This window comes from Marmota marmota, unplaced genomic scaffold (genome assembly GCF_001458135.2).
Source record: "Marmota marmota marmota unplaced genomic scaffold, marMar, whole genome shotgun sequence".
NCBI lineage: Eukaryota > Metazoa > Chordata > Mammalia > Rodentia > Sciuridae > Marmota > Marmota marmota.
Genome location: NW_025999949.1, coordinates 35,333,646 through 35,354,605, shown reverse-complemented (window position 1 = coordinate 35,354,605; position 20,960 = coordinate 35,333,646). Strand labels below are relative to the sequence as shown.

The following is a 20,960-nucleotide window of genomic DNA, read 5'->3' as shown; positions in this document are numbered from 1 at the left end:
CCCATGTGCCCTCTCAGAGGTGTTTCCTGCATGTGCATGAAAGTATAGTTTTCTTTTGCTTTGCACCAACACATCACATGCAACACACTCTTCAATACCTCTTTTTTAGTCACTTAAAAATTTAACTTAAGAAGCCTTGTATTTTAGGACAGGTGCTACCTTGATATTTTGTTTTGCTTTTTTCATTAATGAGCATTTTCCATAGGCAATGAAAACATTTTAGAAAACACCTTTTTAATGCTTGTGGAATCAGATGCTTTGATATTCTTAGTTTTGTTTATTCATTCCTTTCCTGGTGAACATGTATGCTGCTTCCAGTTTGACAGCATTACAAATAAACCTATGAAACATTGATGCCCCCTGACTGTGCTCAGCTTGAAGGTGATTTGTTGGAGATGTCTTGACCAGTTTGCCTGGAGCTAGGACCAGAGATGCTCTGATTTATGAGTTTGTTTTCTGGTGGGTCAGGACTCTGTCCTGATGGTTTTGGGTCCCTAGTTACCTGGCTTCTGGCTCAAGCACAGTAGATGCAAACAGCCCTGCAAGAGCATTCCTACAGCCCTTTGTGTGGGCAGCTGTTTCATTCTCTTATCAGCTGTGGAAGGTAGGTACAGGTTTTAACTTAGTTGAGGAGAAAACCAAGTCACAGACTTACAGGAAGGCTGCCAAGTCCACACCTCCAGTGTGTAGCTGGGTCAGAGATCCAGGTTATGGACACATCTTTTTATATGCAGAGTAGTGGAAGGATGAAATGATTCTTCTTTGGCATTGCATGACTTTCTTAGTTACACAAATTCTGATTGTATCACAAGCTCCTTTTAAAAAAATTTTTATTTGTAGATGGACATAATACCATTATTTATTTATTTATTTGTATGTGGTGCTGAGGATCGAACCCAGTGCTTCACACATGCTAGGCAAGCACTCTACCACTGAGCTAGATAGAGCCCCAGCCCAAGCTCCCTATCTTTCTAAGCCTGTTTCCTCATTCTTGGAAATGGTGGTATGGGTAATTGCCTCAGTTTATTGGGGACTAAATAATTACTTTTTTGTATTATTTCTGCAGCCCTGGGCATCAGGCACAGCTCATGTATGCTAGGATCTCCTCCATGTCCATTCGCTCCATTTGGCACCAGAGACCCTTCCTTCTTGCAGCTCACCACTCTGTCACCCTCCCTACCTTTCTTGTCTTCCTCCTCTTCTGATGGTGGTGCTGCTGCTTCCGGACTGAACCCAGGGGTGCTCTGCCACTGAGCCGCATTCCCAGCCCTCTCCCCCAACATACAATGTTTTAAACTTTTTATTTTGAGACAGGTCCTCACTTAGTTGCTAAGGCTGGCCTTGGACTTGCCTCCTGCCTCAACCTCCTGAGTTGCTAGGCTCACAGGTGTGGCTGCCACACAGGGAAGGATTAAATGTCTGTAGTCACACACAGGGCCTTTGTTGCAGTGCTGGACAGGCCCCGAGGGCTGTACCAATGAGGGCTGTTATCTTTTCCCTGCCTCTGCTCTTTGTCTGGTTCCTGACCCTTCACCTAGGAAAGTGGCATTACATCATATTTGTAGGCTTCTTGTAAAATACATAAAATTTACTCTTATAAAATGATTTAAACATTTTTTGAAGTTTTTAAAATTTGATTAAAAATAAGCACAAAAAAACGCACACCTGAACTATACCACGTTTTAAGTATTTGGCTAACTAATATTAAGTGCCTTACGTTTCTGCAAACAAATTTCCAGAGTCTTTTCATTTAGAATGTGTGAAGTTCTCATCCACTGAACAGATACTTTTGTTCCCCCTCACTCCAGCCCTCGTAACCTCTCTTGCTGCTCTCCCAGTGAATTTGACTCTCAGGTACCTCTTGTATGGGAAGCCATAGGCATCTGTCCTTTGTGATGATTTATTTCCCTTGGCAGCCTGTCCCCGACGTTTGCCATGTACCTGTGCCAGGTTGCCTTTTTTTCCAAGGCTGAGAGCTATTCTGCTATATGTGTGTGCTGCGTTGTGTGTGCATCTGCTAATGGACACTCGGTCACTTCCCTGTTTGGCTTTTGTGAATGTGAGTGCACAAACACTTCTTCAGAGCCCAATTTCTGTTCATGTGGGTGTATTTCCAGGAGTGGGATTGCTCAGTCAGACGTGGCTGAGGGTTAGTTTTCAAGGAGCCTCCACACGGTTCTCTGTGACAGTTGTGTCATCTTCCTTTCCCCAGCAACAGTGCCCAGAGATTCTAATGTCTTCACATTCTTGTCAGCACCTCCGACATTTTTTAAAACAGTAGCCATCATAACGGATGTGGGATTAGTTTTAATAATAAATTTTTGTTTTTTGTACTAAGGATTGAACCCAGTGGTGCTTTTACCACAGAGCCATATCATCTATGTGTTATATTGATGTGAGGTCTTACTAAGTTGCTTAGGGCCTCACTAAATCTCAGAGGCTGGTTTTTGTTTTTTTGGTACTGGGGATTGAACTCAGGGGCACTCGATCACTGAGCCACATCCCCAGCCCTGTTTTGTATTTTATTTAGAGACTAGGTCTCGCTGAGTTGCTTAGCGCCTCACTTTTGCTGAGGCAGGTGGTGTGTATGTGTGTGTGTGTGTGTGTGTGTGTGAGAGAGAGAGAGAGAGAGATATGCTGGGGAATGAACCCAGGGCCTTGGGCATGTAGGGCAAGCACTTTGCCAATTGAGCTATATCCCCAACCTGGCTTTGAACTGGCTTTGAACTTGTGATCCTCCTGCTTCAGCCTCCTGAATCCCTGGGATTACACAGTGGTGTGTGCCACTGTGCCTGGCTTAATGATAAAAATTTTAGATAGAATTAGACAAGTGGCTCCATATATTTCTTGGTAAGGTGGAATAATTCTGCCAGCATGACAAAACCAAAAACAGAATGGAGAATGACAGGGAAGGCCAGTCATTGTACATCTGCTGGAGGAAGAAAAGCTGCTTTTCTGTGCCTGGGGTAGGGCGTGGACCCTTGCTGCGTGGTGCTGAGGTTTCTTGAAAACAGAGCATGGAGTCAGAAGGTAGCAAGACTCTGCCTCTTCAGCTGTTAACAGGGACCTTTAAAGAGGGTAGTGTTGAGGTTTTCATTTTACAGCTGAGGAGCAGCAGGCATGGAAGGACTGCACTCAGCACACGGGGTGCTTGGTGTTGTGTCTGCGACCACCGAGCTCCTCCAGCCTTTGTGTCTTCATTCCCTAACGTGGAACAGCACAGTTGCAATGAGGTGAGCAAACTGTAGACCACAGGGTAGGAAAGCTCAGCTGACGTGTGAACGTGGCATTCCTAGCACACTTCCAGCCCTGATGACTCTTGATTCCTGAGTTATGACTTGGGGTGAGCAAGTTGTGATGTTAGGTATGCTACCTGATTCCTCAGAGTTGCCTGCATTGTTGGAGGTGTTGAGAAAAGCCCAGACTCTGCTGTGTGACCATGTAGCCTTGGGGTACCTTGCTTGGGTTTCTGCTTCCCAGGATTTGTAAATAAAACTGGATGTGCCAGTGTTTTGAAAGTGCCTGGTGAAGGTTGGGCATTGCCCAGGGCAGGGCCGTTCTGCTTTCATTTCCTCAGTGCCCCCTTTGTGCTGTCATGGCTGGCACATGGTCAGTGCTTAGTAAGCCTCAGTATTTTCATTGTCCTATTTCACAGATACAGAAACCAAGATTCAGGCCAGCCAAGTGATTCTTTGACCCACAGGTAGAACTAGGGTTCCTTTGTTTCTTCCAGGCACAAATCCAGGGCCTTCTCCTGAGGTCCTCATGTGACAGAAGGGAGGTACAGCAGTTGCCAGGAACCTCTGCCAGCAAGTGACCAGCCTCTGGGAGCTGGGTTGTATTTTGAGACTTGTCTGTTTTGAGAAGGCGATTATCCTTATTATGACTAATGTTTCATTAAACTTTATCAAGCTATGGTTTTTGTTGATAGGCTAAAATTTTCCTAAAAATCATTTGTTTTTTATGGTGGAAAAAGGCATAATGGCAGAAATGATAATTAGTGATCTCAATGGAAGTAAGTAAACTTGGTTTAGATACTGAGCATTGGGAAGTCAGTGTATGTTGTAATTATCAGTTGCTAATTGGAGAGGCCATGTCATGAGGTGTTGAAGTCATTTAAATCTGTGACTGGGCTGGGGCTGTGGCTCAAGCGGTAGCGCACTCGCCTGGCATGCGTGCGGCCTGGGTTCGATCCTCAGCACCACATACAAACAAAGATGTTGTGTCTGCCAAAAACTAAAAAATAAATATTAAAAAAAAAAAAAAATCTGTGACTCCTGGTGGCTGTGGGCCTGGGAGGCTGTGGATCTGGGAGAGTGGAGGAGTGGAGCCAGTCTCTCCCCTGCCCCCTGCTGGCTGACCTAAAAGTACTCATCTGTACCTGGCCTTTCCAAGAAGTACTGCTTGGCACAGCCATATGGAGATAGTTTTTATGCACTGCTTTTGGAGGCATTTTATAAGCAGCTCTTTTCTTATTTGTTCTTGCCTAGGATCTTCTTAGGCAGCTTGAACAAAGTCTTCCACGGTGTGGGGAGGTTTGGCGTAGCGCTCACAGCCTCCCCCAGCCTCAGGATCTTGTCTCATTTCACCCTGTTTCCATTCTTGCTCTACTGAGATTTTAGTGGGAGTACCCAAGCCTAACAGTTGTAGGATTGACTGATCATTTTGCAATACGAGGGATGGAGTCCAGGGGTGCTCTGTCACTGAGCCACGCCCCCATCCCTTTTAATTAAAAAAAATTTTTTTAAACAGAGTCTTGCTAAGTTGTTGAGGCTGACCTCAGCTTGCAATCCTCTTGCCTTAGCTTCCTGAGTAGCTGGGATTATAAATGTGTGTCATGCTGATTTTTTTTTTTTTTTAAACATAGAATGAGCAGAGGCATTGCATGTGATTTTCCTACACTTTGTGTTGATTTCCCTTTTCCAGTCTCACATTCTTAACAAACTAGGGTCTTCCCTATGCTGCACTTACTTGCTTCTCACAGTGTATTTCAAGCCTGTCCTGTGCTGGTCCTGTAATGGAAGAGTGTTCAGGATGGTGGCAGGCCACACTGGCACTGACATGCAGCACATCTGCAGTCTTAGTATGACCTCCGGCCTGGGAGAGCAAGCATCCCCTCTGCCATCTTCTCTAGCTGGAGGTGACAGATGCTGGCAGTGAAGCCTGCATTTCTCTCTGATCATCCACGGTGTGCAAGAACAGACAAAACCCCTCCTGTGGCAGAGCTGGCAGAGTAGTTGGGATGGGGGGCATTTGGTGTCCTGGTGCATCACCTGAGGAGGAAAGGGGGAAGGGAAGTGCCTGGGCGATGAGGTTCTAGATGGCGTGGGCAGCATAGGCTCCCTCCAGGAGCAGCGGCTTGGCAGGGGAGAGAAAGGGTGCACACCAGGAGTACTGGGCTCCAGAACATCCATGGAGAGGGTGCCCTGAGGTGGGCAGGGAGGTCAGTGTGGAGGTGGGAGCTGAGGAAAGAGGAGTCCCCAGGAGATGAGACACAGTTGAGGGTGTGGATCGGGACCCAGGCACCTGTTCTGGGAACTGTGGGGACCTGTCAGTGAGTTGAGTGGAGGAGTGACATGGCACCACTCCGGTTTTGAAGGAGCAGTGCAGAGTTGGTGGAGAGAGGAAGGAGGGAGAGCAGGTGAGACCTCAGTTGTGATCAAGCAGCCGCCGGCTGGGATGCAGCTGTAGATGGGGCAAGGACTACCTGAGTGCTGGCTGTGTTCTGAGGGCCAGGATGCAGGGTTTTGCTGGTGGATTATGTTGGAGTAAGAGACAGAACACAAGACTGACTAAGGTTTTGGGCCCCAGAAAATAGCAATAACTTTTTTGTGAATTTTAATGAAGCTTTCACTTGTTAAGTTCAACTAACCAGAGTTGCTTTTAACTGCTAATACTGAGAGTTTGATTTGAACATCACAGGACTTTTTAATGAATGGTGGCCTTTGAATTAGTATATAGAATTTCTTAAACAAGAAAGTAGAGTACTGACCAGTTTTTTTTCACTCATGTTACCTTTAACTGTAGGCTGTTTCTGTTCTTTTCAAGCTGTCACTGGATTAGGAATTTAAAAGCATAATTGGATTTTAATATTTAGCAAGAGGAGAATTAGAGTAATTAAATTTCCAAGCTGGCTAATACTTAGTTAGATTTCAGCCTCATTTTCCTCTTCTGTCAAAACGAGGAAGCACTTACTACTTTGGGATGTGTTATGGATTAAAAGCAGTTACTTTCTGCATGATGAGAGGGCACAGGTTACTCTCTGTTGCTGACACCATGCTCTCTTGCTGCTGCTCTCCCCAGCTGTCCACTCTCAGGTCTCAGTGGTTCCCATAGCTGCTGCTTCTGAGTGACCAGTCCCTGGGTGTGAGTGATCCTGGGCATGCCATCACCCACCTTGCTCTCTGGCCTTCCATCTCTTACCTTTCCATGTGATGGCAAACACAGATCTTGTTGTGAAATGAAATCATAAAAATGGTAAGAAACCTATGCCTGGGGAAGGGTCAGTTCGCCTCCCCTCTTAGCCTTTTTCCAGGAAGCCTAAATAACCACAGGTCCCTACCTTTTGGATTGTAAATAACTGCCCTGAGAAGTGAGTTTGGCTACTCCCTCTTGAAACTTAACAGATGCCTATGAAAAGAGCCCTTTCTTCTTATCTGTTTCTGTGAGCATGCTTAATGTCGAAGACCCTGCACAAGACCTTCAGCTATGTAAATTAGGATTTTTTTTTTTTTTTTTTTGGTGGGGCTGGGGGCATTATGCATGTGAGGCAAGCACTCTACCAACTAAGCTATATCCCCAGCCTGGCAATTTCTTTTGAAAGAGGAAAAAGCCCCAATGATAGGATGGGTCCAAGATGACACCAAATAACCTATAAATGTTGTGAGAAACTGGATCAGGCTCAGAATTTGGAGTTTTGTTTTCCTCTGGGCCCTCCAGTATATTAAAATAAAGACTGGAGTTCTCCTCTTCTCTGAATGCTGCTTGCTGCTTCTTCACCAGTCTGTTTCTGGAAATATCCACACCCCAGACTCTTGTACAGTAGGAGATGAAGATGTGCTGTTGCTGGAATAGATCACAAAGCAGTGCGACAGGTGGCAGAGGAAGCCCCCACTCACTGGTTAGAGTCAGCAGCTGGGCTTAGGTCCTTTTTGTCCACATTCCCTCTCAATTTTGTCCTTGTTCCCACATCACTGCCAGTGCCTTTGCCCAGTGTCCCCCACACCTCCTTGCACCACTCTGTCTTTACTCAGGTGGTTGGTGGGATGGGTCTGTGGTGTAAAGGCCCTGGCTCCCTCTCATGGTTACTGTTGGTAAGGGGATGCAGAAGTTCTGATCTTCTTGAAGGGATGGCAAATGCCACAGGGCTTGATGTGTAGAATACAGTCGTGGCTGGTAAAAGGGGCTTGTGTCTTTTTAACTTTTGAGAGCCTAAGTTCACGTCTTCCCAGCCGTGACGTCCCACCGCCTTCCCCTTGGTGCCTGCTGGCACTGCGGTGTTCCTAGGGGCTCTTCTGGGTGCTCTGGGTGCCTTTTCCTTGTTTTGCTAGGCTGTTTACTTGTGCTTTTCAGGAGCCACTTTCTTCCCAGGGTCATAGTTCACCCTGGGGTGTGATGTGTTTTCTCTGGGGCTCGGGAAAGCTCACAGGAGACTGAGTGGAGCCTGGAGACAAGGCCTTCATCACGGGTAACTAGAACTGAAGCCGACTGTCCAGGGCGGCTGGGTACAAACAGGCCTCTTGTTCTCTCAGGCTTTGTCTCGTTCTTGCTTTCAGCAGTGGGTGAACTCATAAACAAAGATGTGGCCATTTGCACAGTGAAGTACTTGAGTCACGGTTCGTTTATGAGATTGTGCACCCAACATAATGACCCACATATCAGGAAAGCTAGAATTGAGCTGAACAGCAGTGTGTCCTTGCACTGATCACCAAGTAGAATGTGTTCACATAGCTCAATGTTTGTCCTGACCTTGACTCTCTTGCCAGTTTGAATTGAAAAAGTAAGTAACTTTGCATCTTAAAAAACAATTGCTGATGCAGACTGTTAGGATATTTTTCTGTCTTGCTTCTTCACCATGAATTGTATTAATCACTTATCTTTTACATTAAAACAACACTCTGTACATCTTAGATGTCTCATTCTTTGTGTTTTCATCTTAGACAGTTTTATAAATCTATGGGCTCACTGTGAAAGTATCAGGAAAAATATTTTGCCTCAAAGATTTTTGGGTTCCTGTGGGCTTTTTTCGTGCAAATTTGTTTTTAATGTTGATCCGTACCGCCCCCACCACTACAACTCTTATTTCATCAGGATAATTATTTTGACTGCAAGGTCAGAATTAGATTGGTGAAGTGCCAAAAGCATGACTTAGAAAACAAAAATGGTTTAGGACCCTGCTATAGACTTGATCTGGGTCAGACTAAATTTGCAGCTTACTCAGTTTTAGAGTCAGCTGTCAGCTTTGTATGCAGAAGTCTCCTGGATGCATTGAGCAGAAGGGCGAGATTAGCATATTCATAAGGCGCTGGCTACTGGCCTTCTTTTTCCTCCTCCCTCCTGCCTTCCCCGCCTCTCTCTGAATGAATCTAGGAACACAGACCCACAGGGTCCAGTTACTAGCTGGTTTCCTTCTGTTCAGTAGCTTCCTCTGGCCAGGATGGTCTATGTTTCAGATTGCAAAAGCATGAGAAGATTTAGTAACTGAGAGGCTTCCTTCAAGCTGCTGGAAAATATTACAGAAGGAGCACCTCCCAAATTTTGCTTCAGATTCTGAAGAATGGTTTACGCCACAGGGAGAGCTTAATCTTGCTCTGGATCGAAGTAAATGCTATCGAAGCAGTGAACTGGGACTCTATGCAGACTCCGGGCTTATCTTGATAGGATTGGGTGTATGTTGTTGCAACTGGCAGGCCAGGAGGCCCTGAAACCAGCAGGTGCCATCTGTATGGAGAAAAGCGGCTGTAGTCCATTTCCAATGTGTTGGGCTAAAGGTATAAACGACTTAAAAATCTGTTTGGCTTATGTTTTATTTAAATTCATGTTTTTGCACTAAGAAAGGTACATAAGAGTTTTTCAGAATTTATTTTAAATAGGTTTGCTGTTAAACTGGAGGGAAAATGGAAATTGACGCAGTGGGGTTTAACAAGAATCCTGCAAGCCCAGTTAGGTACCTTCCCCTGGTAAGTACAGGGAGGTGCATTTAGTGAGCCAGGCCATCTTTTCATGCTCTGTCCTGTGCCTCTTGAAAGGTTCACTTTTTCTCTTCCACTTAAGACATCCCTATTTGTTCTGTGATATGGAAGTTTTTAAAGAATGAAAAGACCAATTTTAACTTTATAAAAGACATAGGAAAAAGGAATAACATTCTTTTCTTATTTAAATTTCCTTTATCACTATAAAGATTATGTATTTAATTTGAAGGTCTGTATTATTTTAAGATGAGCATATCACCAAGGCCCAGGAACTGTGAATAAACAGTTTTCCACTCTAATGTTGTTAGGGTTTTTATTTGCATAGAAATGTAGATATCAAAGTTGGCATTTTCATTGTAACATTCAAGACAGTATTTGGAAAGCATATTTAAAAGTTAAAAAGGCCATGTAATTAGTACATGCTGAATCCAAGTAAATCTACCTTAAAGTACTAGTGGATATTTATCTAAGCAATGAAGAATTTAATAAGTCTGTTGTAGCTTAAGTATATTTAAGTGTCCTGTTGCTCTCCGAGGAAGGATTTTATTGGCCGTACCTCAGGGCAGGAGGCTGCATTTGTGTAAGCAGAGCTGCAAGCTGACTGGCTTTGGGTTCTAGGTTGAAATTTCCAGTCCATTGGGATGTGGACGTGTCAGACCAGACTGCAGTTACAGCATTAAATTTGTTTGTGGTGGTTGAGTCGTCTTGGCCATCTGTGAATTCTTTTTTCGGTTCTCTCCCACAAAGCACATAATGTTAGAACTCTTCCAGTGTCTGCACAAGGCGTTTGTTACTTTATTACATGACTGGATACTCAGAAGAGATCTTACCAAGTTAATGGAAACTCACATTTTATGTATTTTTTGGGCACTGGGGATTGAATGCAGGGGTTTCACCACAGAGCCACATCTTTGGTCCTTTTTATTAATTTTTATTTTGAGATAGAGTCTCACTAAGTTGCTTAGGGTCTCACTAATTTACTGATGCTGGCTTTGAACTTGCACTCTTCCTGCCTCAACCTCTGGAGCTGATGGATTACAGGCTTGTACAACCATGCCCAATGGAAATTTGTATTTTAAAGGTCATTTGGCATGGGGACTCTTCACAATTGTAGTTTCTTGGCTTTAGAACCATATGCTGAGCATAACCAGTGGTCAGAGGCAAAGAATTCTAAACTTGCTGACAATTTCCATCTTTTTACAGACTTGCTGAGGGCTGGTGGGCATAGTTCACCATTGTATGTTAGCTCTGATAGGGAGTAGTAAGGTTCTTCCATGTTCTTCCAAGCCTATACTGGGTTCAAGATGGACAAGCACAGTTGCTGTGGGGCGTTATGAACTTTAGCAAGGGGGGAGATGGTAGTGTTTTGGTTCATTGCAGAGCAAATGATCAGAGCAACTGGGTTTCCAAGGGTGTTTTCAGGTGGTCAGAAATGAACACAGTTGCTTCTAACTGAAGCAAGCATTTATGATAGAACGTGGGCCTGGGTGAGAGGGGCCAGAGCTCTCCCCTGGGGAGGATGTGAGTAGGGGACGTGACAAAGACCAGAATTGGTTCATCTTAGGGCTGGAGCAAGCCAGTCCTCAGATGGGCTGGTTCTGATGGAGGTGCTGTCCTCCATCCCTGTCAGAGCTGAGTACTGCCCTCCCAACCCCAATGGCCCAGCCTCTGTGAGTTCCTTCCCTGCCTGCTCAGCTTACTCCCTTGCACAGACAGGAAAGCAGCAGACCTGTTCATGCTGGATGATTTTTGGCTTCATGATAAGGACAAAGATGTTGGTGTACAGGAATTGGCTGAATTAGTTATTTCAAGTTTGAGAGTTAGGATGTGAAGATAGGGTAAAGAGCTCATATCCAAAGAACATACAAATCTCTATCTTGAGTAGACATTCTAAACCACACACTTGACTTTATCAGTCACATTAACCTCAAAAAGCATAGCAGTGTCCCAATTTAAGAACACATAAAATTCTTACCAGGACAAGCTAAAAATAGTGGAACAGACCTATATTTATATACTTTGAAACAAAACTTTTAAGGTGTCCTTAAAGCACTCTGGGATCTTTTTGAAATAAAATTCATTGTAATGTTGAATTTGATCTAAAGATCTCACCCAAGAAGATTATATTGTAAAGTATTTTAAGAAGATTTTGGTAACACGTGTAACTATATCGAGGTTTCCTAGGCATGAAGACAGTTTTAATTCAGAGTGCTGGATTAAAGGTCAATGTCCACAATGTAAGGTGGCAGGGCTGTTGAGGCAGGGAGCCAGATTGGGCTAGTCCAGATTTATCAATATGCACAATGTGAAAGGCGGGAAGCTTAGGAGAGGGGTCAGCAGTGTTGTTGTTGGAAGTTGTTAAAGTCATGTTTGTTCTGTAATAGAATTTTAAACTCCATCTGCCAGTTAGTGCATCTGTCCATCCATGCACATAGCCCTGCTTACTGCCCAGTTATCTTCTCTAGCAGTCAGCTGCCTCTTGGTACCCACGTTTGATACTCAGAAGCATCTGATAACTTGCAGGGAGGAGCCTCCCAGTTGCTTCCTGAATCTCTGCTTGGTAAACAGTGGAACCCCATTTACTCAGTTCACACTGCCCATCCAGATCATCTCCTTGGCCCTTCTTCCATGTGTAACAAGCACATCATTCCATCATGGATTCTGCTTCCAACACACCTCAAGTTGTTAAACTTGTGTCCCTTTTGGTTGCGTCCACTCCCTGGTCTGTATTACCCCTTCTCCTATCAACTGAAACCTTGCAGGTGCTGCATGCGGACACCGCTCTGAGCAGCATATGCATAGAAGCTTATACAAATTGCCCCATGTAATTCTCACGAAATGAGGCAGGAATTCCTCAGAGCTCTGAGGAATTTATTATAAGTTCAGTGGTTTTCTATATTCCTTTATATTTTGTTTATTTGTTGTGCTGGGTATCACATCCAGGGCCTCAGGTGTGCTAAGCAAGCACTCTACCACTGAGCTATGTCGCCAGCCCCAATTTCCACCCCCTGTAGTACTGGGGATGAAACCTGAGCTACACTCCCAGTCCCTCTGTATTTCTTAACTTATCTAATTTTAGTTTAGAAGAGAGAAATCTAACTTTAAAACAATTATCATGAGATATTCATTTTGCATTTAAGTTATATTTGTAGATTTTCATAATGTAGCTCATGATTTTAGATTTCGGTTTAGATGTAGACTTTCTTCTTTAAGATAGACAGTTCAACTAATATACATCAGTGTTTTTGCTTTGTATTATGTCTCTCTTCCTGGAACGTTGCATTAAAGGAGTCCCATTTTAGGTGTTCTATAAAGTTTGATGTTGAAAAGAAACCATTGGTAGTTTTAAGAGACTAAAATGTTAATATGGTGATCAATGGCTGTTAAATACTTGGAAGTTACTCATTTTTTTCATCGTAAATCACTAAACAAGATTATTTAAGGAATCAGTGAACTCAACTCCCAGACAGGTTGCCCTGTCTACCCTGTGTCCCAGATTTCCCCCCACCAGGAGCCTGGGCATGTTTGGTCTCCCTTGGCCTGCTTCCCTGTTCCTGGGGTTCGTCACTTGCTTCCTGTTGTCCAGGGTGTGAAAGTAGCACCCGTGTTGGATGCAGGTTTCCACTTGTTTGTACTGTGGTCAGTCCAGACTCTGTTTTTCCCTCATTTTTGAGTCTCTGTCTTCCTTTACCATAAAATGGGGTTAAGGTTCGCTCCTGAGAACAGGATTAAATGAGATAATGTATTTCACAAATCTCAGATACCTCATATATTCCCAATATTCAGTAAAAGGCTGCGTGTGTGTGTGGGGGGGGGGAGGGAGGAAGGGAGGAGAGAGTGTATTTTAACACTGCAAAACCTGGCTTCCTTTTGTCTTCTTAAGAGAGTTTGGGTGTTTTCTGTCTTTGCGCAAAGTAGGGTTTTAATGTGGTATTTTGGTGAACATTTGTAGAATACCCACTCTGGTTTCCGTCCAGTGTGCATGTGTGGCAGTCCAGTGTCAGTCAGGGTCCACTAGTGAGCTGTATACCTCTGTGAGTGGGCTCCTAGGTCTCCTTGCCTCAGCCAAGCCCTGGGAGCTCCCCTGCTTGGACCATTTGTGCCCTTTTGAACCCTCTCTCAGCATCCTCTTCCTTGGTGTGACTCCATGGAAACCGCAGTCTCCATCACCAGGACCTCTCTGTCACCACAGCAAAGGTTCTGTTGTGACCAGTGGTGCCTTGACCATGGCTCTCTTCCTGGAAACACTCCTGGGTTGGTTCCTCAGCAGTCTCTTGATTCATCTCTTAAGCTGCTGTCTGTGGCTTCTTGATTCCCCCTTCCTCTCACCTTTCTCTTCACGTAGCACACACCCAGGGTGAGTTTTCAGACCTCCTTCAGTGTAGGAAGTGGGCTTAAGGGGGCCACATGTCACAGGGTTTGGAGGTATGACACAGCTAGCCCATGTGGATTGAGGAAGTCAAGTGGGGTCGCGGACTAGTAGTGCACGGGGGTTAGAAGAATGGGAGCTGCCTAGGTGAGACTGCGTGGGTTGAGCCTCAGGAACATGACAAGGGACACCATCCCTGCAGATTGTATAGGCCAGGTATGGCAGCACCGATGGGGGTTGGTTCCAAGTCCTCGAAAACCACCTGGGGGTACTCAGGTCTCTCGAGGACAGGGAATACTCTTTATGCATAAGCCACTTTTGACTATGGCTTGCTTACTGATTCCAGTGCTGTGTGAATGGTTGTTTGAGACACTGACAAGAAATCAGGGTCTGTACATGTTTAGTACAGACACTGGATTTTTCTCTTGGATGTTTTGTTCCACAGTTGGTTGAGTCTGAAGGTGCTGAGCCCTGGGATGTGGAGGCCCACTTACTCCCCTGCCTGTAAAGAAGAGGTGCAATGGATAATTGCAACATGGTTGAACAGGTGTTCAGCCAGCCTTCGACCCCAGTGCCTAGGCACCCGATAGCCACATTGCCATCCATGCTTTGCACTAGCTGGCATTTATCTGAATGACCTGGGAAGGTATAGAGTCCTGATTCTAGACCAAGACCTCCTAGCCTGAGTAGAACACTGCTGTAATATCAGTTCTTCACACCTTTCCAGCACATTTCCACCTTGGTGGGGTCTTAAAAATGAAGGGCAAATAGCCAAGGGTTTGTTTTGATTTAATATGCATGGGAAGGTCATCTGATCACTCTTGTGGTTCTGTATTGAGAAGACAGATATATTGTGTATGACATCTGACTTGTAACAATGTGCACTTAATGGATCTGAATGGGGAGTGCCAGTATCTGGAGTGAATTTGAATGGACCATGTACTGGTGTCTGTGGAGCTGCATGAGAGAAAGCATTGGCTATAGTGTTTATCCAACATCTCAGATCCCCTGAATGCCTTTGGGGCTCTTGGAAATATCTATTTTTGCCTAATTATTGGGGGCCTAACCTTAGTCTAAGAGTGTTGTGGTTAGTGATATTCATATATTGACTGTAAAAGGGAAAGCGAGCCTTGACTTGGGGGTGGAGTACAGCAGTTTGGGTTCCCTGGTATAGTCCAAGGGTCCTTGAGTTTGGCACATTGTCAGGCAAAAGGAAGCAGAGGAACTGGGTGCCATTTCACAGTCCAGTAGCTTAAGCCAACAAGGTGAAGGGAATATGCTCTGGTTTGTCTTGATACCCAAACTTGGATAGGGACCTGGTTCCCAGTCCCCTGGATCCATTAGATGATCTAGTAGCAGAAACTGTTGGAGCTGAGAGATGTGCTGCTGTACAGTGCCCCTGGGCCGTGCCTCTCACCTGCGGGTAATCAGGTCCAGGTGACTTTGTCTCCAGGCAGTCATGCTTTCTTTCTTCTTTGTTTTTGTTTTGGTGGGGGATGGAGCTCAGGGCCTCTTGTGAGCTAGGCAAGTGCCCTCCTAATGAGCCACCTCTCCTGCCCTCTCCTTTCCAATTCTCAATTAAGGGTGCCTGTTTTCATACCTGCTGATACTAACAGCCTCCAAGGCCTGTGGGTTTAGATGTCAGGTCCAAGCCCCTAGGAGGGCTCCTCTCTGGCATCGTGGGCCCCGAGTGGGCAGGAGTCTCTGCCATGCAGCCGTTAGGAGTAAGAAACAGAGGGCCCTCGTTATTCTAGTGTTCTGAACTAAGACTGCACCTTTACAGTATGATTTTTTTTTTTTTGTCTTTTTCAAGTGTAAAAATTGAGAAGGATTTGCACTGTTAGAAAGTCTAATGTGGGGAGTTACTGAATTACTTTATTAATAAAGGAAAGGATCATTTCTACATCTGGATCCCAAAGGAGATCTCTTCAACAGTTGTTTTACAAGTTGAGTTAATTAATTAGATATATAAAAGCAATTATTTCTAATTATTCATGTTTCCTCCTTTATGAGATAAGGGAATAGATCACAGGGTTATGGTGGTCCATCAGTGGTCTGCCAAAGCTAGTTGAGGTGTATCAAGTCTTATGAACAATTGTTTTTGTTATCATTCATACTCTTTCCTTACATAGTAATGTTAATATACCCCAGTGTGTCTGGGTTCAAGTATATACATGTAGATAATGATACTTTTGATTTTATAGATTTTTTCAGTACTTTGTTGAATTTTATAAAGAACAAGTATATTTAAACAGGTAAGAGTATCAGCAGGGCTATGAGCAATTCAGTACATTTGAATGTTTTTTGTTATCTTGATTTTCTTAGGATTTTTTTTTTTTTAAGTCTCCAAAAATCATTCACCAGTTACTTTTTGAGGGGGGAGGTACTGGATTTAATCCCTGGGCACTTTTCCACTGAGCTACATCCCAATTCCTTTTTATTTTGATACAGGGTCTTGCTAAATTGCTGAGGCTGGTCTTGAATTTGCAATTTTCCTGTCTCCACCTCTGGACTTGCTGGGATTACAAGCATGCACTACTACACCTTGCTTCACCAATTACTTTTTTTTTTTTTTTAAACTAGTGACATTGAATTTTTTATTTAAAAAAAAAATTTTGAACATATAGTACCTCCTGTTCTCTTCTACTTTTAGGAATAAAAGTTTTAACAAGAAGAAGTTTTAACAAATTTTAAAATTTCTAATTTCTGAAAAACAATAGGCTTTTTTAAAAAAATAAAGACTTGAATATCAGAAATAATGTGTAGTTGCATACCATTTTCATATCACTATTCATTTCCATTGTTTGTCAATTTGTCTGTGATGCAATCTGGGAACAAATAAGCAGTCACTAGATTCCTGTTTTAGAATGTGAAGAAATTACCCACTGTGGGTATTTAATGATACATATGTGTGTGTGTATTTGCATATATTTAAAATTCAGAAGGGAAAAAGTAACTTAATCTGGTTACTTTAAAACAAATATTTATGTACTAACCAAAACAAGAAGGATTAAGATCTTTTCCTATTTGAACTTTTGACTATGTAAAATCTATTTTCTGCACTTTTTTTTCTCCTGAGGATAAAAGTTTTTAATTTCCCTGTGGGCTAAAAGTAAGAATACATAATACAACTTCTTTAGAAGTAAATATTAATTCTTTAACAGTCACAAAATTTATTTTTAAAAATTTTTCTTAAAAAACAGAAAATAATCTTTTTTTTTTTTTTTTGTAAAACCTATGGTATTAATCCCCACTTAACCAAATTTTTTTGAAAGGGCACCAAGTTCATATTCTAAGCATACATAAAAAGGAACCGAGTGTATAACTGTCTTAACAGAATTAGACAAACAAGAATGGCCTTAAATAAATAAATAAGGAAGTAAAGAGTACATATATTCTAAGTAAGAAAGTCTAATTTTGCAGGCTGAATGCCCTATGGAAGGAAGAAGGTATTAGCATGCATATACATTTCTAGGCATTCTGGTTGTCTTTAAACAACGCATTACAGAGAATTTTTTTTCTTATTATAAAATCATTACTTGCCCTTGGAGAAACCGTGACTTTTAAGTGTGTTATGACATACATATATACATACATATATATATATATATATATATATATATATATATATATATGTATTCTTTAGGCTCTTTCCAANTATATATATATATATATTTCTTTTAGTTATCAATGGAACTTTATTTTTATTTATTTGTAAGAGAATTAACTTTATTTTTATTTATTTGCTGAGAATTAAACCCAGTGCCTCACACATGCCAGGCAAGCGTTCTACCACTGAGCTACAACCCCAGCCCGAGTTTTATGACTTTTAATAATGTAACTTACATATAAAGTAATTAAATCTAAGTGTAAAGGAATTTTCAATAACTGCTACATTCAAGGAAGTATTATTTACCTGATTATGATTTTTAGGATATTTCATCTTATTTTCTTCTCTTTAAGTCATAAAATGACTTAAATCGTTTGGTTTTCTTTTACTTTTCTTTATTTTATGATATCTACATGTAGAGAGAGGTATGTTAAAACACTATTATAAAAATCTCAAGTGAGGCTATATAAGTAAGACCTATTAATATATAGCATAACATTGTTAATCTTTGACCTGGTATATCGATTCCTTTGGAGAATAAATGTCCCAGGTCATTTCTTTTTTTTTTTTTAATATTTATTTTTTAGTTATAGGTGGACACAATATCTTTTATTTTATTTTTATGTGGTGCTGAGCATCAAATCTGGTGCTTCACGCATGGTTGGTGAGCACTCTACCTCTGAGCCACAACCCCAGCACCCCCAGGTCATTTCTTTATAAAAGAATTTTACTAAGAGGACCAGCAATATGGAGAATGATTTCCTGCTACCGCCCCCCCCCCCCAAAAAAAAACCACAAATTAATCAGTAGTTTAGAGCAATTATGTAAAATATAAAAATATGTAATTTATAGCTACAACTTTTATGTTAAAAGCTGTTAAAAACTAAGAATAAATAATTCAAAGATTTATCTAAGTTAAACAGGGCAACTGATAAAATTGATAGTGATCACTGTGAGCACTTACGTACATCTAGTTAAAACAGAATAAAAATTTATGATTTTTTTAAAGTGGTAGTTGATAACAAGCAGTATAAAGAGTGTCCACAACTTGGTGGCTGGCCAGGTTTAAAACCTTTTTCAAGTTGTTTCTACAACAGACATAGTTTTGAAGTCTACCCACCTGAGTTCAGCAATTATGCTTTTAGAGTGTAAAATTATATGCCCTTAATTAACAACATGTATAAAGGTAATTTATAAAATACATTAGTCACTTTTTAAAAAAGAACATAGTTGTGGCATTATTAACTTACATGGTACTGAGAATGGGACCTTTCAACAGTTTTTTTTTTTTTAAATAGAAAAACTTTATCTCGCCATAAGTAAAGTCTTTTCAACAACAGGAAAACAAAATCCTCCAGGAAAATCTATAGGTTGTGTGAGACAAATAAGCAGACATAACATTTGATAGTGTATCTTTTTAAATTTTTTTTTTTTAGTTGCCAATAGATTTTTCACTGTATTTGTTTGTTTATATGTGGTGTTGCTGAGGATCGAACCCAGGGCCTCACACATGCCAGGCAAGTGTTCTACCACCGAGCCACAGCCCCAGTCTTGATAGTGTATTTTTGCCTAAATTTTGAAATAAAAATGGCCACACTCTTTTGTTAAAACATGAAGCTTCTGTCAAAGATATATTTCTTATTTTAGGGTACAGGATCAAAGAACAAGATGATACAGGTAAAGAAATTTTACAAGAAAAATCGTGACAAAAGTTTTCCAGTTAAAGTACTATAGCATTCAAACTTGATTTAAAATGTAACAAAAACAACATGATTGCAAATAAAAATGTTTATGGATTTTCCAAACACAAGTAAATGAAATAGTGTTTAGGCAGTAGGGCTCATGCTGATGGCTAGCAGGAAGTAACAGAGTGAAATCTACTTGGAAGAAATCTTTAATATACACATAACAAGCCCAAGGGATGGGCTGCAGCAGTTTATTCATTACTGCTATTTTTCTTCCAAAATAAAACCTTGATTAAACCACTCATACTCTATATTACTCGTATCTTTAATTCAGAGATTGAGGAACTGTATATAAGAAATTAATTTATTTTCACTAAAGGGATAACATATTGTACCTCTCTGCCAATGTTACTTGAAAACCTTCCATGTCAAAACAATTTGACAGCAGATATAAACAAATAAATACACAGTGGTCTTCATTATAGTCCTTTAAAGATGTGCGTTAATTCATGCTATTAACCTTAGGATCACAGTGCATAGAATACAAATATAAAAAGTTTGGGTGACTTTCAAAGCACTGTTGGATCCTTCACTTTATTTATAATCCCACCATAGCTGATAAAGTTCATTTCTTAAGCCCTGTCATGCATTAATCATTGAGTGGCAGGAGTTAATGAAAACTTCTTTTGTTACAACGTCCATTGCCAGCAATGACCATCCCCAAACTACCAAGGAAGTCATTGTTATTGAACAACATTTGAGGACCTGGAACTTTTACAAAAGCTTAATAAAAAAGGAATTACATTTGACAGTTCCTGACACCTGCATTAATATTGTATGACTAACAAAAGCATGTCCATTGCATGGACTGAAACAGCCATCAACATGCGCCAGAATGCACATGAGTCAAAGTGCAGGCAAAAAGGGTTGGGGTTGTAGCTCAGTGGTAGAGTGCTTGCTTTGCACATGTGAGGCACTGGGTTCAGTCCTCAGCACCACATAAAAATAAAAAGTATTGTGTCTAAAGGTATTGTGTCTATCTACAACTAAAAATAAATAAGTAAAGGTATTATGTCTGTTTACAACTAAAACAAGTTTTTTTTTTTTTTTTTTTAAATGCAGTAAAAGGAAATAATCTTCATTGCCTATAGGTCACTTCCAGTCAAGGGTTAAAGTTCAAAGACTGAATGAATGATCAAAGTGCTCATTTTCTCAGTAGGACTGTCATCTGCTAGGAGGATAATAACAGTGGCATCAAGAAGTGTCATCAGGCTACCACCATTTTGTTTTCTTTAGATTCTTATTACATGTTCTCATATAAAAAGAATTATCTGGTGGTCTTCTTGTGTAATTGAATTTTGAACACTCTTTTCGTGTAATGTCATCCCGGGACGTGGGTCATTTTGCAAAGCCAACAATTTTTTTTTGCATTGATGCCATGATGGAACCATCCCCGGACCAATTACGTTTTCAGAAAATATTTATTTATTAGTTGTAGATGGACACAATACCTTTATTATATTTATTTTTATGTGGTGCTGAGGATCGAACCCAGGGCCTTGCACGGGCTCGGTGAGTACTCTACCACTGAGCCACAACCCCAGCCCCTACCACTTTCTTTTGAGGTTCCAATATTAGAGATTTTAGAAATCAATTTAAACTTGATATTAAAGATAATTGTTGAATATTATATGACATTAAATTTTTTTATATTGATACTTTAAAGTAAGTATAGAACTGTACAATTTGTCATATTATCTGAAATTTTCAAAAAATCTTTTTTATGATGACAGAGCATTTTACACAGGTTACCCTACTTTGAACATGATTCATGTATGCACAGATTTCATTTACTATGGGTTTGTTAACTTCTACCCAGTCCCTCAAGAGTGGTTCAAATTTCTGTTACCGTGGTATCCTAATTATTATTAGTTATATGAAGTACAAACTCAGTCTACAGATGGCTGTATGAGCAACTGTGCACATAGACCCGTGGCCACTGTGTCACTTCTTTCACATTAGTAGTTCATCTCTTTCCCTTACGTATAGACAGCCACATGACATTGCATAAAAATGGGTAAGCAGAAGAGGGAGTTGGCCAACAA

At 41.4% G+C, this 20,960-nt stretch overlaps 1 protein-coding gene across 7 annotated transcripts in view; it reads left to right on the top strand.

The window, feature by feature from the left end:
• The window catches only part of Ptk2 (protein tyrosine kinase 2), a 204,420-nt gene that overhangs the window by 26,481 nt on the left and 156,979 nt on the right, over positions 1–20,960 (top strand). The window contains exon 1 of one of the 7 annotated variants that reach the window (XM_048802193.1): positions 8,644–8,990. The exons of 2 other annotated variants lie outside the window; for them this stretch is intronic. In XM_048802193.1, the coding sequence (XP_048658150.1) occupies positions 8,891–8,990 (100 nt within the window). In that variant the 5' untranslated portion in view covers positions 8,644–8,890. Of the gene's footprint in view, positions 1–8,643; positions 8,991–20,960 lie in introns of those variants that run through there. 4 more of the 7 variants (XM_048802213.1, XM_048802215.1, XM_048802219.1 and 1 more) reach the window with 4 other exon arrangements.